Source organism: Taeniopygia guttata, chromosome 3 (genome assembly GCF_048771995.1).
Source record: "Taeniopygia guttata chromosome 3, bTaeGut7.mat, whole genome shotgun sequence".
In the NCBI taxonomy this organism is placed as follows: domain Eukaryota; kingdom Metazoa; phylum Chordata; class Aves; order Passeriformes; family Estrildidae; genus Taeniopygia; species Taeniopygia guttata.
In genome coordinates this window covers 55,236,059-55,255,000 of record NC_133027.1, presented here as the reverse complement: position 1 = coordinate 55,255,000, position 18,942 = coordinate 55,236,059, and the positions used below count along the sequence as shown (strand labels likewise).

At 36.3% G+C, this 18,942-nt stretch overlaps 1 protein-coding gene across 9 annotated transcripts in view; it reads right to left on the bottom strand.

Moving 5' to 3' along the window:
• The window catches only part of LAMA2 (laminin subunit alpha 2), a 333,883-nt gene that overhangs the window by 49,236 nt on the left and 265,705 nt on the right, over nucleotides 1–18,942 (bottom strand). For all 9 annotated transcript variants that reach the window (XR_012055037.1, XM_030267881.4, XM_072926874.1 and 6 more), the window contains 6 exons: nucleotides 18,539–18,749; nucleotides 16,960–17,076; nucleotides 15,657–15,820; nucleotides 12,197–12,335; nucleotides 6,706–6,808; nucleotides 724–840 (listed from right to left, as the gene is read on the bottom strand). Coding sequence is in view for 8 of the 9 variants with exons in the window: in XM_030267881.4 (XP_030123741.4) it covers nucleotides 724–840; nucleotides 6,706–6,808; nucleotides 12,197–12,335; nucleotides 15,657–15,820; nucleotides 16,960–17,076; nucleotides 18,539–18,749 (851 nt within the window). In the remaining variant the exon portion in view is untranslated. The remainder of the gene's footprint in view (nucleotides 1–723; nucleotides 841–6,705; nucleotides 6,809–12,196; nucleotides 12,336–15,656; nucleotides 15,821–16,959; nucleotides 17,077–18,538; nucleotides 18,750–18,942) is intronic.

The window sequence follows — 18,942 nt, the reverse complement described above, 5'->3', positions numbered from 1 at the left end:
CCATATTTATATGTATAAATACATGTACATATACATCTACCTATCTACGTATCTATCTACATTGGTCATTCAATGTCATTTCACTCTAATTCACCCCAAGGGATGTGTTAATAAGAGCCTCAGTCACCCTTGCCTTCAGGGTGGGTCACAAGAGCACAGCACTTCAGAGTCCATTGAGGAAAACCTGTTCCAGTTATAAGCACTTTACAGACTAAAAAAGATGTACAACACCAAACAGTGGCTGCAAATGTTGAGAGTGGGGTAGAAATATAAGACAAAACACTGCTTTTTCTGTAAAGTCAGTAAGACTTCTTCTTCTTCTACACTGGTGAAATTATAATGTTTCATTAAAGATTAATTTCAAAAATACTTTTCACATATGAACAGAAGACTATTTGTCTCAGAGTGTATAATAATTTCTGATATCATAATTATTTTCTTTGAGAAACCTTCTGCAAACTGCAGAAGCATGGTACCTTTTGACATCCCAAAATTCCAACTGATACTATGTAAATATTTTCAATTCAATTTTCTCTCTCACATTGCTCATCTTTGTCTTATAACAGGCTGTTGTAACATCTTTGTCTTATAACTGGCTGTTACCAGTGGTCAAAGTAGAACCAGTGTGACACAGGCAAGAATTGATGAGACAAATGTTAAGTGATGGAAAAAGAAACAAAAGAGCACGACTGAGTCAAATGTTGCGACACTTTTCCAACTTACCGTTAGGAATAGCTGACAGCTTTCCTAAGGTTTCATTCAAAGCCCTCAAGAGAATGGAATTCTTCTCATCAGCATCTTTCAGCTTGTTCTGTGTGCTGTCCAGATTATCATCATTTTCTATAAAAAATGCATATGATACAGATGCTTTAATTCTTTATTTTCACTATTCTTTCTTTGCACATAATTTAATATGAATAATAACAAGCAATTCATTTTTCATTAAGATATCAAATTGTGTAAATAAGAAAGTCCAGCAGAAACTGTGGGTTCACTGATCATCTTATCCAGTTTCTTTAAGTTCCCTACTTGCATAGCATCTAAGTGAATGAGTTCCTTGAACAGTTGTATATATTTAATATGGGTTTTTCAAAGGTGTGCAGAGGAAAGCATTTAAGATGTTATGATTTAGGCAAATTCACACAACGATCCACTGATAGATTCAACAGCTGTGATGCCAGTCATAGTTTTGATTCCTAGATTAAGCTACTGTCTTTCTTCTTAAGGTGGTTGCCTAAGCTGAATGAGTTGAACGTGGTGTGAAAGGACCAAGACTCACTAGGCCAGCTTGCTCTTGCAATTAGAGTGGCCAGAGCCTAGTTCTCTTGGATTTTCTCAAAGATTTTGACATAACATCCAAGGAAATATACAAGGTCACTAATTGTCAATATGAGGTGAATACAGTAATGACAGGTTATTATGAAATAAACATTATAAAGTCTTTGGGAAAACATCCACCTAGTAAATAATATTCATAGTTAAGAATTGGTTCAAATCAAAGGACCAGTACAAATCAATGGCACAGGTGTGTCATATTTAGTACATCACAGCTGAAACTTGTGTCTTCATTTACAAGCAAGTTCCTATTTTTCAGCATTTACTTTGAATAAAAATTATGCAGGGTCTTTTGAATCTGAATAAAAATTATGCAGGGTCTTTTGAACCGTATCCAGCAGAGCAATGCAACAATCTCAAAACTGAGATTCCGGCTAAGCTTTATGGCTACTGAAACAGACATTATACCAAAATTCAGAAGTAAAGTTTGACACAAAAAAATGTAGTTAGTGCTTTAACTACTATTGTAGTGGGCAGTTTTCATTATTTCTCTGTATCAATATGAAACTCTTTGGAACAGACAGCTGGTAATATCTTACCTTAAAGGCATATCCTACTGGGAAACTAATTTAACATCACCGAGCTTGATAGCCGAAAGAGAAGAATAATTTGTAGAAAAGAAGTCCAAGATGACAAGCTATGACTGTGACCTTCAGGTGTGTGACAGGTTATTGAAAATAAACACCTATGTGGTTCACATTCCACAGATTCTAAAAAAATTATGGTTTCTTAAAATTAGATGTGCAAGAAACAATTTTTAAGGAGAAAAATCAAACAAAATTCATATTGCCCACAAGAAATTATTAATTAAATTTTCCAAGGCTATAGCAAGGCTGAAACAGCACATGGAATTTAATTGAGAACTATACTTTTGTTGTTAGACCTTTTGAAATATCGTTGAGGAAGAAATCTGTTTGCTTTATTTAAATTAGAGCAACACACCGGACTGCAGGAGTGCCCAGAGATACAAAATGTTCTGCAGAAGACCAGGACATTTGTGTGAACTGTGAGAGGCACAGTTAACACTAGAATAAAGTTTGGAAGAATTGCATATATTATATGATCACTCTTCTCCTTAAAAACAGCTTTATTTTTAAATGATAGGTTATGTCCCCATTGATGAAGGAGGCTACTGGTCATGTGATACTTTTAAACCAGGATGAATTAATGAGATTCTGGTCCTGTATGCTTTGAGATTTTATCTGAGTTCTTTCCTGTTAAGTAATAATACCAAAAAAACCTGCTTTAATTTCCAACATTTAATTCTGAAATTATGGTCTGCCTGATAATTTTTTGGTGTTTCTAGTGGAATGTTAGTGTTTATAAAGTGTGTCAATATTTCTGAGAAGTTTGACTCATTTATAGTGGTGGTGTTCTAACTGTTTTTTATGGAATTTAACAACGGAAGTTTCCCTAGAAATTCTGAAATTGAATATTGAGACTCTACCTGTTTTTCTTTTAATTCCTCAACTACAGTTTTACTGTGGGTGGGGTTTTTTTTAGTTACAATAATAAAGCCATAAATAAGTGTTCCTAGGGAGGCTCTTGCACAACGAGAAGTGGGAAGATACTATGTCCTGCGTTAACTTTTCAAGGAAATTGTTTTCACAGTGATATTAAGTTTTATTTTGAAGTAGCTTCTTATCTTGTAATCCAGATGGCATCTTCACTAAGCACTGGACTAATCTCTTGCATAAATCACAAACTGAACTGACTTCATGTCAGCTTTTCTACATCCTTTGATTATTATAATTTATGAAAAAAGCTGTTGATTTGAAGGCCTAAGGTCTTCCAGTTGACTGCTGAAGTTTGTCAAAATGCAGGCAGCTACAATCTAAGTTTTTCCAAACTGCAGAACCTATCTGACTTGGAAGAGGTTAGTAGGTCTGCACTGAAAGATGCCAGGCACTGTCAACTCTCATTAAAGTGTAGGTTGAGCAGTATCATGAGAAATTTATCTCAATCCTGTTTTCACTTAATCAGCTCTGCACAGACATGGCACAAGATGCCAATAAATGCACTGTTTGTTGTCCAAATCAGCAAAACTAGTCATGCATTGCTGAAACTAAACCCTAAAGAGTAAGTGAGAACCTGAAGGACTTTGCATGCATTGGCCTTTGCATTTGCTGGCTTGGTTAACATGAACAAAGATTTTCAATTTCTGTTTATATTAAACAGAGCATTACAGGATAAAGCATGACCCCTTATTCCTCTGCATGAATGGAGTCAAATGAAAACAAACAATGCTGTGCACATGTATTTCATCTTAAGATGAACTCAGGAATTTAGTTACTGTTTATACAGAGTCATTTACAAGAGATACACGGTTTTACAAGTCTCTGCAGATCACAGAAATACGCGACACTGGTTAATTGCTGATGATGTGCCACCATCATGGTGGAACAAACATATAGAGGAACATAGTGGAAACAGGTAACATTTGACCGTATGGATAAATGCAGTTTTTCCTCATGAAACTGTCCAAGGAAACATCAATAAGGCTATGCTACCAAATTCATGTATCCCAAAACCAGACTAAAGTTGGAAATCTACCAAGGAGCAACAAATGCATGTGTTTTTATTGACTGGAGACTGCAGAAATTAACTGACTGCTACACACATGCTTTTCTGTTATCTTTGTGTTACTTCTTCCAATTAGCATTCCTGCTCCCCCAGTCTCATCCTATAAAGAGGAACATGGGTCACAAGCTGATTCTTTTTTCCTAAACCAAGCAAGACTTTGAAACTTCCATTAGGAACAAACAGGAGAAAGAGATGTAACTAGAGAAATGCAGCTAATCAAGTTTAACTTTTTAAAAAGAGTACCTTCAGCACTGACTGCCATAATCTGGTGAATGCAATATGCCAGGTCAGCAGAAAGACAATGCAGAGGAGAATACACAAACAAGGGATCTATCAGCTGGATATGCTGCCTATCAGCTGGAAAATGTTTTAGTTAAAAATATTCACGTGTTGTCTGACAATACACATCCCCCTCAAGCTGTCAATTCTTAAGCAAAAGAAATTACATTAGCAGAATTTCATAGCCACCTGACAGTCGTCTCTAGCTGAAGAGAGTTTATGTATCTTATTTCACTTTTCATTTATCAGCAGCATTTATACACTGGTAGCCCAAATTTCAAAATTCCTTCATAGTCACAGTACTACATACAGATTTTGCTTCTCACACCAGGTTTATTCTTTCTAACTCCTAACCCCACAGAGAGAGAAATGACTAAATCTCCATTTTAATAGCTTCTGTCACAAGCTCTGCTTTGTAAGGACTGTTTCAGCAGTCTTTGGTGGTAATATAAAACATTTTCATGATTAACAGCCATTTTATAACTGAGGTAATTGGCCACAAATCAGAGGAATGTCATAATATAGGAAGAAAACACTCCCATCTCTATCACAGCCCAGGCTGAATTTTTGGAGGGTATATTAGTTGAGTGGCTTATGTGTCTTCATTACTTAAACTAATGTACTTCCTGTAGTGCAGACAGAGAAATTTTAAGCTAGTGATTAGTTCTGTCTATGAGATCTTTATAGAGTACCCATTAGCCACCCTGCACTTCCAGCTGAGACTCTGAAAGGGTGGCTTTATAAGGATTCTAAGGAAATATCTTTCTATTACTTTGACACTGAATTCTCAATTTCTCTCACGGGAAAATCAAGACATCCAGAAGGGATTATGTTCATAATACTAATAACTTATGTTCTATGTTATTCACAATACTAATAATATCACCACTTTGGTGCAAAACAGAGTGGGGAATAGAAGTCTGTCATTGCATTTTTTTTCTTACACATCTGCATTCTGGGCACAAGGTTAACTGATCTCCAAGGGTCTAGCTGTGGAGCATGGACATGTTTTATTAGATGTAAAAAGGCATACTGTTCAAGTTCAGAATGTTTGTCTTTATGAAGCACTCCAAGATGTATCGGGAAGCATTAAAAAAAGCTCCATCTCATTACCCTTCAGTTTGGGGCAAAAACATAGACAAAGATCTAATATGTGCATTTTAAGCATTGCTGCATTGTTTGCTTTATGAATCTTAAGGCTATTTGGACATTTTCTTCTGAATTATGAAACCATTATCAACCTAAATTTTCACTGGTACAATGGGAAAAAAACTTTTTAAAAAATTCTCAGCAGTAATGGTTGTAATATATCTTGTCTCAGGGTTAAATTGAACAGTTGTGTGGACATACAGAATTCACATCCATCCTTGTAGAGGCACCATCTTAGTTTGTCCTTGAAAACGGGGCACTGTGCTTTACTGCACTACACATGCCCGGGGGGTACAGGAAGCTGTGGACTCCACTCTGAGGTGCTGAGTCTGATCACTGGAGTGCTGTGGCAGGGGAGAGGCAGCCCAGCCATTTCAGCGTCTCTTGGCCATGGTCAGCTACAGCAGTTTGCATTCCAGAAAGAATCACTATTTTTTTTCCCCCTTCAGCCATGCTACTGAAATTGCACATTGGCCTCTTTCAATAGTCTTGTGATTTTCTATAACGTATTTCCTGAAATATGTTCCTCCAGCCCTAAATCTCTACTGAATCTGGAAGCAGAGTTGCAATACAGAAGACCCTAAATATACACCCAAGATTTACTAGTAACTCAGACACATTTCTTTCCTTCAGTTCAGCTACAAGAAAATAGTCATGGTTTTCACTTTCAAACAGTGTATGACAATGAAATGCAATTAATGACCTTTTGAAACATTATGATTTATGACCTTATTAAACATCGTGTTTACTTGTTAACTAGCTCTGCAGTTGGAAATCATAGAGCTGCCAAAACTAAATTAAAGTGCAGTGATAGCCAAAAGATGACTAAGGTGTATGGATCACCTCCTTTATGCTGTATGTTCTTCTTAATGTATCTCCCAGGAGGCAAAAGAGAATTTTGTATACAAAAACAGAGAAGACAGGGATCTATTATGAAAATCTGTCTTGATTGTAATAAGAAACAAGTTTCTTATTAGTTTCTTAGTTTAACTAAGCTAGCAGGATGGGGAAGATTCATGCATCCTCTCTGTGACAAATTTAAAACGCAGCCTTGAATATTTACTATGTGCACTTTTTCTTACCCTAATTGTAGTTAGCAAGAGTTACCCTTATTGTAGTTAGAATTCCCTCCTCCTCAACCTTCTTGTCCAAGAAAAGGAGAGAGGGGACAGGAATTCCTGTATAATGTCTGGACACAAAACAGGAGAATCTTCTTCATTGATACACTGTCCAATTTCAAGTCAAGTAATGAATTCTAATTTTTTCCTATACGAGTTCTTCATACCAGAAGCATAGCAGTCTCACAACAGTTTTTTCCCCCTCTATTTAGTGGGGCTGAATGCCATATACTGCACATACCTTTGACATCACTTTCTAACATCTTGGCTCTGTTAAGGACCCTGAAGCTCTTCTTAAGAGAGCTCTTGGCGCCATCCTTCAGTGATCCTTGAGGACCAGATGTCTGTAGACAGAGAAAAACAAAGTGTCAAACGGACAGGAAAGCCTGAGGCCATAAAAGACATGTGATCATGATCTAAGTGAACAATCAGCTACATTTTATGTGCACATCAGTGGGCTCTGAATTACATCCCCTAGCCATAATATTAGTCTAAGAGAACCATAAAAAAAAATTCTAAAGTTTTATAAGAAATATTTTTTTTTAATGGAATGTCAGATCCCCTTTGGAATACGTGAGAGTACTTCAACAAAGAGAGACAATGCTTACAGTATTAAAGAAACAGAAACAGATTTGACTCTAAGAGCAAAACTGTCCAAAACCAACAAACAAAACATATTTCAACTTAAATATGTATTTATCCTTCCAAATATGGACAGAAATCCATGAAATACAGTATTTCTCTCTAACTGCAGCTACAGAAACTCTATAGAGGCCAGATGACCCTAATAGTATCAACTGAGATTCCTCTGTGGTTAAATTAAAGAATTGCAATTGCTAGGCGAGCAAAGAAATAAGAAATAGAGTTTTAAAAGAAGGGCAAACTGAAGTTAATCTGAAAGAATTTTATTACTAAGTAACCATCCTTCATCATATCATGCTACTTAAAGATCTCCTGAAAAACATCCATCTCTACCTTCAGTGCAGAGATTGACCAATAGATGGAATGATTTTTCTAAATTAGATTAGTGTTTTCAGTCAGTAGGAAATGCTCCAGGTTCTGAACCACTTACTGTTCAGTTTGTAAGACTGAACTCAGGTCACACATCATAATGAATACATTTTTCGAGAATACTCCTGACAGCCAGATAACATTCTATATTAGTCATGGGTCATAGCCTTGTAACTGGTATGTAATTAAGAAGCAGCTACTTTTCATTTTCCAGGGCAGATACATATACTCAAAAATTAACTTTGTGTCAATGAAATGACACAATTATTATTGCTATTCATTATTTTTATAATGAGCAAGCCCAGAAGTGACATTTCACACATTGCTGAAGCTCTGATATTTTTCAACAACACTGTACAAAACATATAGTGAACTTGCCGTTTCTCTTTCTTTAAAAAATCTTAGTGAATGCTTTGGATACTTTCAAAATTCAGAACCAAGCTTTTTGTTATGGGGTATCTCATGGTATATATGTTGTCATGTCACAGGGATATAGCTATTAAAGAATTCCTTGTATTTAGATGGGGTATAAATATAAGCTTTTATGTGATTTTAAGAACTAAGGCACACATCACTGCCATTTTTTAAGCTCACCTGAAATATTAAGCTGTGTACACATTCCTTTTAACAACAGAAACATATACATTTAAAAGATGAAAGAAATTAGTTTATATCTTATAGATTTTCTCTACTACATAATAGCAAGCAGCACTGGTAACATAAAAATATAAAAAAAAACAGGGAAAAAAAACCCACCAAAACTACCCAGTGAAGCAAAAGACTGCTCCTGAAGGAAGAATGTTTGGCCACATTTTGTGACAGATGCACCTGTCAAATCAGATAATACTTTAAAATTTCTTTTCTTACTAGAAACAGAACCCAGGGTAGCTCTGTGACTACAGACTTAAAAAATAAGGATTGTTGATATTATTATTATTATTATTACTACATAACTAGGCATGGCTGACTGGCTGTTGAAGAAGCTTACAGTGAAGTTGGAAGGCTAGATTTACAATGCAATACCAAGAAGTTCATCAAATCAGGGACAGCAATTGGGCAAGTGTTGACAATTAGCCAGAAACAGATTTCAGCATAAAGTTACTACTAGAAGAGCCCTTTCAGAGTGAAATAAACTTGTACTTATTAAAAGCCTTACATTATATTTTTTAAAAACAATCTTGAAAATGAGGATTAATTAAGATATCTGATAGAAACTGTACTTTTTTACTAGTTTTTCATGTGGTTCATGAGATGACAAGTTATGAAGAAGTCAGTAATTAAAACCCAAACATTTTACAACTTTGTAGAAGGTGAGTCTGTATGCTTGTGGCAAGCCTGGGTCGTGGTGAACCGCTTTATAATTTACCAGGATTTACAGCCAACAGACTTTGACATTGTTTTCTAAATTAGAACAAATACTGTTAAAAAAAAGATAAAAAAGGGAAAAAAATAAAAAAAGGATTGTGATTCAAAATAAATTTTAAAATTGCAGGGTCTCTAGAATTTAATTTTTTCTAATTCTTTCCCCCAAAGTATTAATAATCTGCAGTTAGTACCTTCCTCTCCCTGTGCCTTTCTTCATGGTCTCTATGCTCCCCATGTAAAGCCTGTGCTGTTTGAATCTCTGCTTCATCTTCTGGCAGAAGTGGGACAATGTTATGTACCCAAACAGTTTCAGTCATGGTTTAGAGGCATAAACACACTGGGGCGGTGTTGAGGATCACTTATACAGGTACAAGGTTTTAGCCTCAGTGCTAATTCAAATAATTGAAAAATAGTTCTGCCTTGTTCTTAATTTTTTTTCTCTTCACACACACATTGTGAAGTTTTCTCTTATGCAAGAGATAGGGCTACTATTTCTACCAGTCTTGAAGATGGATATCAAAAATTATTTGCACCTCAGGGCATCCTCACAAGGATGTTAAGGCAGCTTTATGTTGGAAATTCAGACATCCAACAGAACTGCTGGGGTACCACCTACAAAGAAAATCAAAATCAAAGAAGAAAGCAGGACCCTAAACACTCAATGTGTCCCCTGTGCTTCCTGCAGTCCCCAGCCTGTAAGTCCTTTCTAAAAAGCCAAAGAATAATCCACTTTTTTAATATCTAGTGTACAACAATTATTCTGATCAATGACATATGACCAGAATATGTTAACCTAACTGTTACTACCTAAGTAATGGAATGCTGAAACTGACTGAATGCTAAAGAGTTCTCATTTCTGACGAATTTATTTTGATTTCAAAGAGAAGAGCAAATCCATCATAAAAACCTCAGGGGGAATTTTTCTGTCATATTTTTAATACATTTTTTCCAGTCATTTATCAGGCATCCTGCAATCACGATGGATTTTGAGCATCTTTTCATTCATGCTTTAACAACATTAGATTAATTTGAAAATTAAGTCATTTTCCCATTACAAACCAAAACCCAAAAAACCCTTGAGATATCACTAAGGTTCTTGTAAATAGTTTGATCCAGTGATGTACAGGATAGAACCTAAACCCAAAACCTGTCCCTACCGTCTCTGGTTCAAACACCAGCTCATTGCTGTTGGGAAACCTTCGTCCCCCTGCCCCACCATTATTCCTGGCGAATATGAAAGGTGAGGATGGGAGATGCATAGTGAGCTACAGCACTTTTCTCCATTATCTGTTCATAGCTGGAACCTGGAGTCTTTTACAGAAGACAGACATACACAACAGCTCTCATAGAGAAGAGAACATGGCTCCATCTTTCAAAAGGAGGGGAAAGATGTAATCTCCATCATGTCATAGGGTCCCCAGTGCTCCAGACCCAGTCCTGACTGAGGCTACATTCCTGGTCTTGTGCTGAAGCTCAGCTAAAAGCTCCTCGGAGCCTCCAGAAAGTGGGACCCTGATTTACCTGGTTAGCAGTTAAATTCTTCACCTAGCCTGAGCAAACATTCAACACTCTTTAAATACAAACAAGGAAGTTATGACTGTAGTTTACAACTGACATATTTTTAAAACCTGCCTCAAAACCCTGAAATGATCATTTAAAAAATAACAGCTAAATCTATTGCTCTGCAGCAATTTCATGGCAAGCCACCAATAACCTCTATATCAAGTCAATTACATTTAAAATGCATCAGCTGCCTCAATTTTCTTCCTCATCAACTACATCCCCATTTCACATATACTGCTTATAAGAAAACCAAGCTCCTTCTAATGAATACATGCAAAGGAGATGCTGAAAACATCACATTAATATTTTCATCTCTTTCCTTGCTACTCACTTGCTTCTACTTAGACCATATTGTCCATCTTGACCTCTATCACTTAAATTATCAACCCCCTTTCTCTCTATGCTATAATCATCCAGTTATATATACGCTTCTGTAATTTCTACCTTTGTTTCTTTATTGCTCTATGTGTCCTTTTTTCCCCCTTTTCAATCCCTGAAACAGCTGCCTGTCTCACTCATTCCAAGTCATCAAAGGAGAAAAAGACAGCACATATTAAATCTTAATGAGAAGGAAAAAACAAAAAGGGCCTGGCCCTTATTTACTTCTGTGGTGTAATTAAGCATTCTGCTGAAACAAATAACTATTTAGGGAGAACTAGCACATATTAGTATGTGAGGTGAATTTTTTTTCATCAACAGAGAAATATAGTAGTTAGTGTTATTTGAAAAAAACACTAAAAATGTAAACAGCCTACAAATATAAAAATTTTTGTGCAGTGGCCTTTTTTTCTTTTGTGCACTTTATCCCTCTGATGAATAGAGAACAGACCTTCACAGCACGTGATTGATTTTGCTATTCTCACAATCCATTTGACTGAAGTAGCTCTCTGTAAGCTACCTTTATTCATGTACAAGTGCTGTAACTACAAGTTGTTTCTGCTCATCTACATGTTTCTATATCAAATTCTGGCAATCTCATATTATATTGTCACGGCCTCACATTTCTGTACGCATGTGAAGTGCATGTCTGCTGGTCTCTGACTGACTCCCACAAATTAGCCATTAACTCCTTTGATATCTGACCTAAAAGATAATTTTATGTTAATGTTTTCTGCTCACAGTATATGCATCAAGGAGCCAAGATCCTCACTGTGACCCAGAGTGGAGAGCTGACCTTACCTTACAATCCTATTTTTAAAAGTTCTCTTCATTTTCTCTGGAAATTTACACGTGCTACCTCATAGTGAGAATAAGATTTCTCTGCAAAAACTGGTAGAGGTCACAAAGTGAATAAAAGTTTCCACTCCTGTCCTACAATTCTCTATTCTAGAATTCTGGCCAGGTGCATGCCAGAATCTATGTGTAGAGAAGTGTCTCCAAGCATTTTCAGGGAACTAAGTTGAAGAGTTAATTAAGGTATGGAGTTCTTTATATTTAATGAATGTATTACCCACATCTAAACTAGCAGTACTGAATATCAAATGGCCTATACTCCTGACTCAAAGCTGTTGGCTTGAGCCATATAGGGACCAAAAGGTGGAAGACAGAAGGAGGAAGGATAGTAAATAAAATGGGGAAGAAAAGTAAGGATGATGAGTTAGGAACAAATAGGGACTGTCTGAAGGTACACATAGCTCTGACAGAGGCATAGCTTTCTGATCAGAAAAACAAGAATGTTTGATGGCAAAGTCCTCACATAAAGTTTTAAGATAGTAAAACATGAATCTGAGATCAGATGTAGCAAATTCCACAAAAAATCTAAACTTTCTTCTCGATTTACTCTTTTTCCTTACCTCTTGCATAGCTTCATTTGCAAGAGTCTTGGCTTCCTTGGCAACTCTTTCAGCTTCGTCTGTGTAATCCTTGATGTTAGTATAAGCATTGAAAGCACGTGTGGCATTGAAAGAGAGGTTTTTTGCTTCAGTAAGGATTCTGTTGGGATAAGGAAAGTAAACACACCATTAAACCTGCTGCTAGAGCTCAACAGAACAGAGCATCCTACATTTTGAAACACAACAGCCTGTATTTCTAAGGCTGTTTCTAAGGTGTTTAGAGAGCAATGCTACATTTGAGATTTCAGGAGATCTGGCATCATATGTTTAATGGAATTCATATTTCATCTGGGCAGAAAGACATAAAGAACAATGTTTGCTGAAAGAGGAACCTCTGTGAGATAAAAATAGATCAGTCACTGAGAAAAAATAGCACTGTGCTTAATGTTCTAATACAAGTAACATATTAATCATGTGGGTTTTTAGGCTATGTGCTGAGCCAGGCAACTTGAGGAAACCTGCACTGTATGAACATAAAGGATCATCACAGACATGTTTTAAAGTAGAGTCTCTGAAAAATTTATTTCTTGGTCTGGCTGTCAAACACAGAATTGCTTGTTTTGAAGGAGATCTCACAGTCTAAACCAAATCCTAAATGTTAATTTTGCTGACCAAAATGAAAAACATCGGTAGCAATGCTTCATAATGAATGTAATGTTCAATTTACATGAAATACTCCATTGTGATAGCTATAAATAGATTAAATACAGCTCGTATTTGCTGGTGCAGAGACAGCATTCAGCTAGTCTCCTTCCAAAAGGAACTTCTAGTCAACAGACTGGGGAAATAACTTTTCTTGCACTCTTTCTGTATGATATATTAAAACATTTTCTACATAGAATTGCTGCAGCTACAGATTGAATTTGAAGCCAACTATCTCAGTAGTAATTATGACCAATGCCTATGTTGATTTTACTGAATAAAGTGTAAATGGGCTAAAATCCCTTCTTGAACTGGATAAGAATGGATCTGAAGTTGCATTTTTGCCTCTCTGGGAAATTCTCTAGCCACGCAGGTGTATGGCAATATGACAGAGATAGAGACTATTCCTGTTGGACCTGTTCCAGCTTGTTTAAACTATTCATTGAGACAGTGTGTGTGGAAGAAAGGAAAATTCATCCCAGTATGTTCTCTGGAGAACTGTGATAGCTGGGCTCTGATCCTTGCATCAATTACTTACTGATTTCTACAAAATGCCACAGAGATGACAAAGTGGACAGAAGATGTAGAACCTGGACTCAGCATGAGGGAGAGAGATTCACGTTAGGTTACTGCAGAAATTGCATGAGTAAGCTGCCTCTGCATCACCCTTGTAAAAGCATGATCCCTTTCCTCAGCTATGGTTGGAGCTCACTAGGCTACTCTAAGTTTCTGTGACGCTTTGCTAGACAAATATGGAGCCCAGAATAGCTGCTTAGCAAGTAGCTCAAGAACTGCTTAGAAACATGGCTCAAATCCCTTCTGGTTAGGAAAAACCTAGACTGAATTTGCCAAATATCAATGGTGTTTACTCACGAGCAGGCAATTTGCCATAAGGGAGAAGCCTGCACTAATGCTTCCTTGTACACAGCAGAAATAACTTTTTTTTTTTCTAGGTTAAGTTCGTGAATGGTTCCATGTTCTAACACTCAAGAGAACATCCTCATTGTCAATCAATATATTATTTGAATCCTGGAGAGGCAGGGCTCTCCCTCTACTTCTCCTGTAAGAAGAAACAGCAATCTATACCAAATTCAGTATTGTCTGAGAGACACTCAAGTGCCAGTTGTGAAGATAGGTATACTTTTTAATTCCTCAAACTGATAGAGACTGTATGTGGCTGTAAAGTATAACTATTTACTCTCAGTGCATGAAGTAAACAGTTTTATCCTGATTACACAGGACCATGCTATTTCTTTGTCCTTTGAAAATATATATTATCTGACCACATCATAAATTTCAACTTTGAACACTCTACTTTTAGACATATTTTTTTATGTCCTTGATTCTGTGGAGTTTATTGTCTTTTTTGAGAAACTGATGTTGATATCTGGATCAGACATAGGTATGCATGGTGCTGTTAAAACATCTTAAACACTACCCTAAGCTTCTTAAAGGCCAAGCTGTCACCTACATTAAGACAGAAGCATGTACAAACACCCATAAAAAGGTCTCTTTTGAATAGTAAAAATTCATATCTCAAAGCATGTCTTGCCAACATCTGACTAGGAGGCACTATCTTTTTTGTTTACATTTTCTCTCTTAGTGCCTTCATGACAACCTTCCATGTATTCAGATATTTGTGTGGTTGGGTGTGACACTAAAGTCACTCATTTTCAAATTCGTTTTTACCTAGGAAACCACAGCTATCATTATTTTACACATACCTTAAAACATGCATTACACTGGGTATCTAGAGTAGTGTAACTACACTGTAAATGAAGCCAGTAATTTTGCAAGTATCACAGCTAATTTCCTGTTTTTTCCTCAAAATTACAGATGCTGATAAGAAAAAAATTGTGTTAAGCATCTGCTCACAAGTCTTTGGGAAATGCAAGTCTTCAGGTAAATCTAAGCAGCAAAAAAGTAGCATATTGTTGATGTTTAAAAAACCTTTTTTTTTCATGCAGTGCTTCTATAAAATAATGAAACTCTGAAGCTATGCTGGGGACAGGTCCAACAGGCATAATATCCATGTACTTGCTATTTATGGCTTGCTTTCTTAACTGCACAGAATGCAGTAAAACAAAAGACATCCCTCTCTTTTTCCCCAAAAATTCCAAAAAGCCAACAAACCCTTGTTTTATCTTCTTTCCATGAAAATGTTTTCATGATGATTGATATAGTATCATTCTTCTGAAAGAGCTGTGGTCAAATAAATGAAGGGCATTGCAATTCTCATATTTAGGACTATTATAGAGGTAAACAGAAACTGAAGTTTCTGTTCTTGGGTTTAAGCATTTTGGTCCTACTTTCTTGGGAGAGAGTTTTGAAACTGGTAGAGTAATTACTGTCCATCACTAAGGGGGACTTCTGACAGTAAACAATTTAGTATCACAATATTTGTCTCCTACCAAAATGGTCATCTTAAAAAGAAAAATACTACTTGTTTTTAACAAATGCACATGGAAACATGTAGTGAGCTCTTTAAGAAGAATTTCAATTTTTTTTTTTCACAACACAGCAGTAAGCATGCGATAAGTTAAACTGTGTTATCAGTGCATCTGAGGGCACTGTTTGCTGTCCATGCAGCCTATAAGAATCACAAGATGTAGGAAACTGTTTACAAGAGATACATAAATTGACTAACTCAATAGTTGTACACATCACTGGTTATTGGTATACCCCCAGTGACAGATGTCAAAGAAGAAGAATGCCCTTCAACTTCTGTGAAGCAATTTTGCTTCATTATTTTAGCATTACCAGTGAACGTCTGCCTTACCCATCCAGCACTGCAGATGACTCATTCAGCTGGCCCGCATGGTTCTCAGCTTGCAACACCTTTTCTGGAAGCATCCTGTCACGAATTTCTTGTGATAAGTCATCTATTTTATCTTTCAGCTGATCAGACATTGGCTGAATCTTATTTGCAACACCTTCTACATACTGAAAATGGCAAAAGAAAAGCTTTTAAATTTCTGATTGCAAGAATTCTGTAGCCTTATCTATATATACAGGTGTTTCTTCTTTCCTTGTGGGCAATTATCTCAACTTACCCATGCATTAAAATTTCAGGGAACTAGTATAGAAAGACAAACAGGAATGGCTAGACTGGAAAGCAGAAAGGAGATAAACAATATTCCAAGAGCTACTTGTCTCTCTTGAGCTTAGTAGAAGCTTTTCTTTTAAGGAATTGTACAGTTTAAAAGCTTATAAGCTCTAATTTGGATTTGCTTCCTAAATGTAGATGCATGTATAGCTATATGAAATTGTTGCTCTGTTCCACAGTGATTACTAATAAGTGGCAGAAGTTTCATGTTTCAGGATCCTTTGAGTGGCTACAATGTCTTTTTGCTTGTTAAAGCTTCTCAGCGAGAACCTTGCTTTTTGAAGACTTGCCATTCCTGTTCCAAAAAGCTGCCTCACTGTGTCTCCTTTCCCATTTCTCCAGAGAGCTTTTTTCAATTTATTATGGCAAGCTGCAATGCATGCTGGAAATTTCTTCAGAACCAATGATACTTCAAGATACCTTTTTTTTTTTCCGTAGTTACAACACTGATCTCAAACTCTGTTGATATAACTTTTAAGGTAGAATTTTCAAAAATATTATGCAAAATGAGAGTTCAATCCTCTCCCTGATCTGTCTAGACTTAAAATTGTGACCACAGGCAACAAATTATTTCTGAAGTTTCCTTCTGATATACACACAGTTTTTGTGCAGATAAGTCTATACCTAGATTACAGAGTTGCAGTGAGACTGTGAATGGATCTGCTGCATCTGTAATTCTCGAGATAAAGTTAGTACCACAATCAGAATACCACATTTATAAATGGCAGTGTCCCTAAAACATTATGAGCTAGCTCACATGTAATGCAATGAATCATTTGAAACTCCAAATTATTAATTTTTATACACCAGACTAGCTTTTCTGTTATACAGCAATGGAAAAAAGAATTATCCCACGCAAAATATTTCAATATTGATAAATACAATGAAAAATCAGGTGCTACTTTATTTATCTATTTTGCTTCCATAATAATGTTTTTTTGTACTAATTCTCTGGTAAGGATGATAAAATACTCACCTCTACAGCTATGCTGATGTCATTGGCAAGTTCATCAGCTTCATTAATGACATCATTCCCTTCCTGAAGTGTCTTTTCAACATCTTGTCTGCCATCTTCTACAGCTTGCTTCCTTTTCTATAGGATGAGTTCACACAAATAAAAAGAAGAGGTGTTTACTAGAACAATTCAAATGCCAGCCTCTCAGTAAAAGACTGCATTTTGTCACCATGCCACAAGGCCTCTTCTGCAACTCTCCGAGCTCTCAGAGCTGAGAAAGTGACAGCCATAAAGCACATGTAAGGTATCTTTCCTTTGTCCTCCTATTCCCAGCTGGGTATTGTCCTCCCATGGGGCAGGGTTTTTGTTGCTTTCTAGCAGAGGTAATTGGCTGAAGCACTACTGCAAAATGAACACGAAATTATAAGTCCTAATCATTAGCCAGATGTTTAAGTTCCTCATGTTGTAAAACACCTCTGACAAGGAAGGAAAAATTTATAAAAATATTCTGCTGCTTTCCTACTTCCATCCACTGGTACTTCATCAACTGCTGAATGAAAAATAAAAGGTTTGGAATAACCTACAGATTTCTGGTTTTTCAACTAGTAAAACTACTGCATATTGTGTGGTAAGGATGGACTTCTGAATAAGGAATTGGCAATTTCCTGTGCAAGATCCATTGAGTATCACAGATTAGTTTGATAGGAGGCCATGGCTGCCTTGTGGGCAGGACTGCTGGAAAGGCACTCTGCTACAGTGATGCAGAGAATATTTTTAAAACTGAAATAGCAGGCAATTTGTCCAACCTTTATTCATCCATCTTTGGGAAGAAAATGCACAGAACAGAGATCACCTAAATTCGTCAGATCACTGCATTTCCCTAATTCAAAGAAGCGCAGAAATCTCTGCTGAGAATGGAGGTCTCAGAACTCTAACCTCATATTGTACTTGAGGTGAAAGCTCACCGAGATACAGAGCTGAAACATTTGTCTTCATTAGGTTAACTCTCCTCTTTATGTCTTGGTTAAATGCTTGTTAATGTACAGTATAATACGCTCTTTAAGTCTCTGCAATCTAAATTAAATCACAAGCAGACCCCTCTTCTATGAGTGAGATCATTTATAACAGCTTCTAACTACCAAGTATAGAGTTTGATTTATTACTCTGTAATATCCACACACCCCCTTCAGTCTTCTTCCCAAGGGTTGGAGAGGGAGATGAAAGTGTAAGTTTTCTAGAAGCAAATATACGACAGCAAAGATTTTAATGGAAATCCTATTTAAATATTGAGCACATGCTTTGAATTTTACATGACTATTTATACTGGGATGAATTTAATTTCCCAAAGAATAATAAATCCAGTGCACCTTCCACAAAGCAGATGGTATTATTTCAATAAAGCAAGTGAGTAATTCTCCTTTTAAAAGCCAGTGTACTTCCTCATTCTGAGGAACATGTTCCCTTTAAATTACACTAGATATGGTTATATTTTTATCATAGATTTTTTTTGCTTATATTTTTGTTTCAATATTTAATCATGCAAAGCTTCCATCTTTAATAAGAATCAAAGTAATTGAGGATAAAACTTGTGAGCACTCACCTCTAGCATGGTCATATTTTTTTGGTTGACTGCAGATAAATGATTTGCCTCCCAAATTTTACTTGCAGCTTCTTTTAGCAGATCTTGAGCATCAGCAACTTTGCTGTGGTAGCTTGCCAGCTTGTCCCGGACCTCATTTTTGAGATCCTCATTTTTCTCACTGGGCTCACCAAATAATTTCTTCACCTTGTCCAAAAGATCTTCTGCACTCCTGAAATACATTGCCACCATTGAAGACACTGAGTTTATATTCCCTACATCAAATAGTCTTAATTGTCTCAATAATATGCAAATGAAATAAAAAAATTAAGTCTCAAAGAAAATTAAATTAAATTAAGTCTCAAAGTAATTTTCAAGATGACACACGCTTAATAAAGTGCAAGAACAGCTGTTTTTAAGCCCTT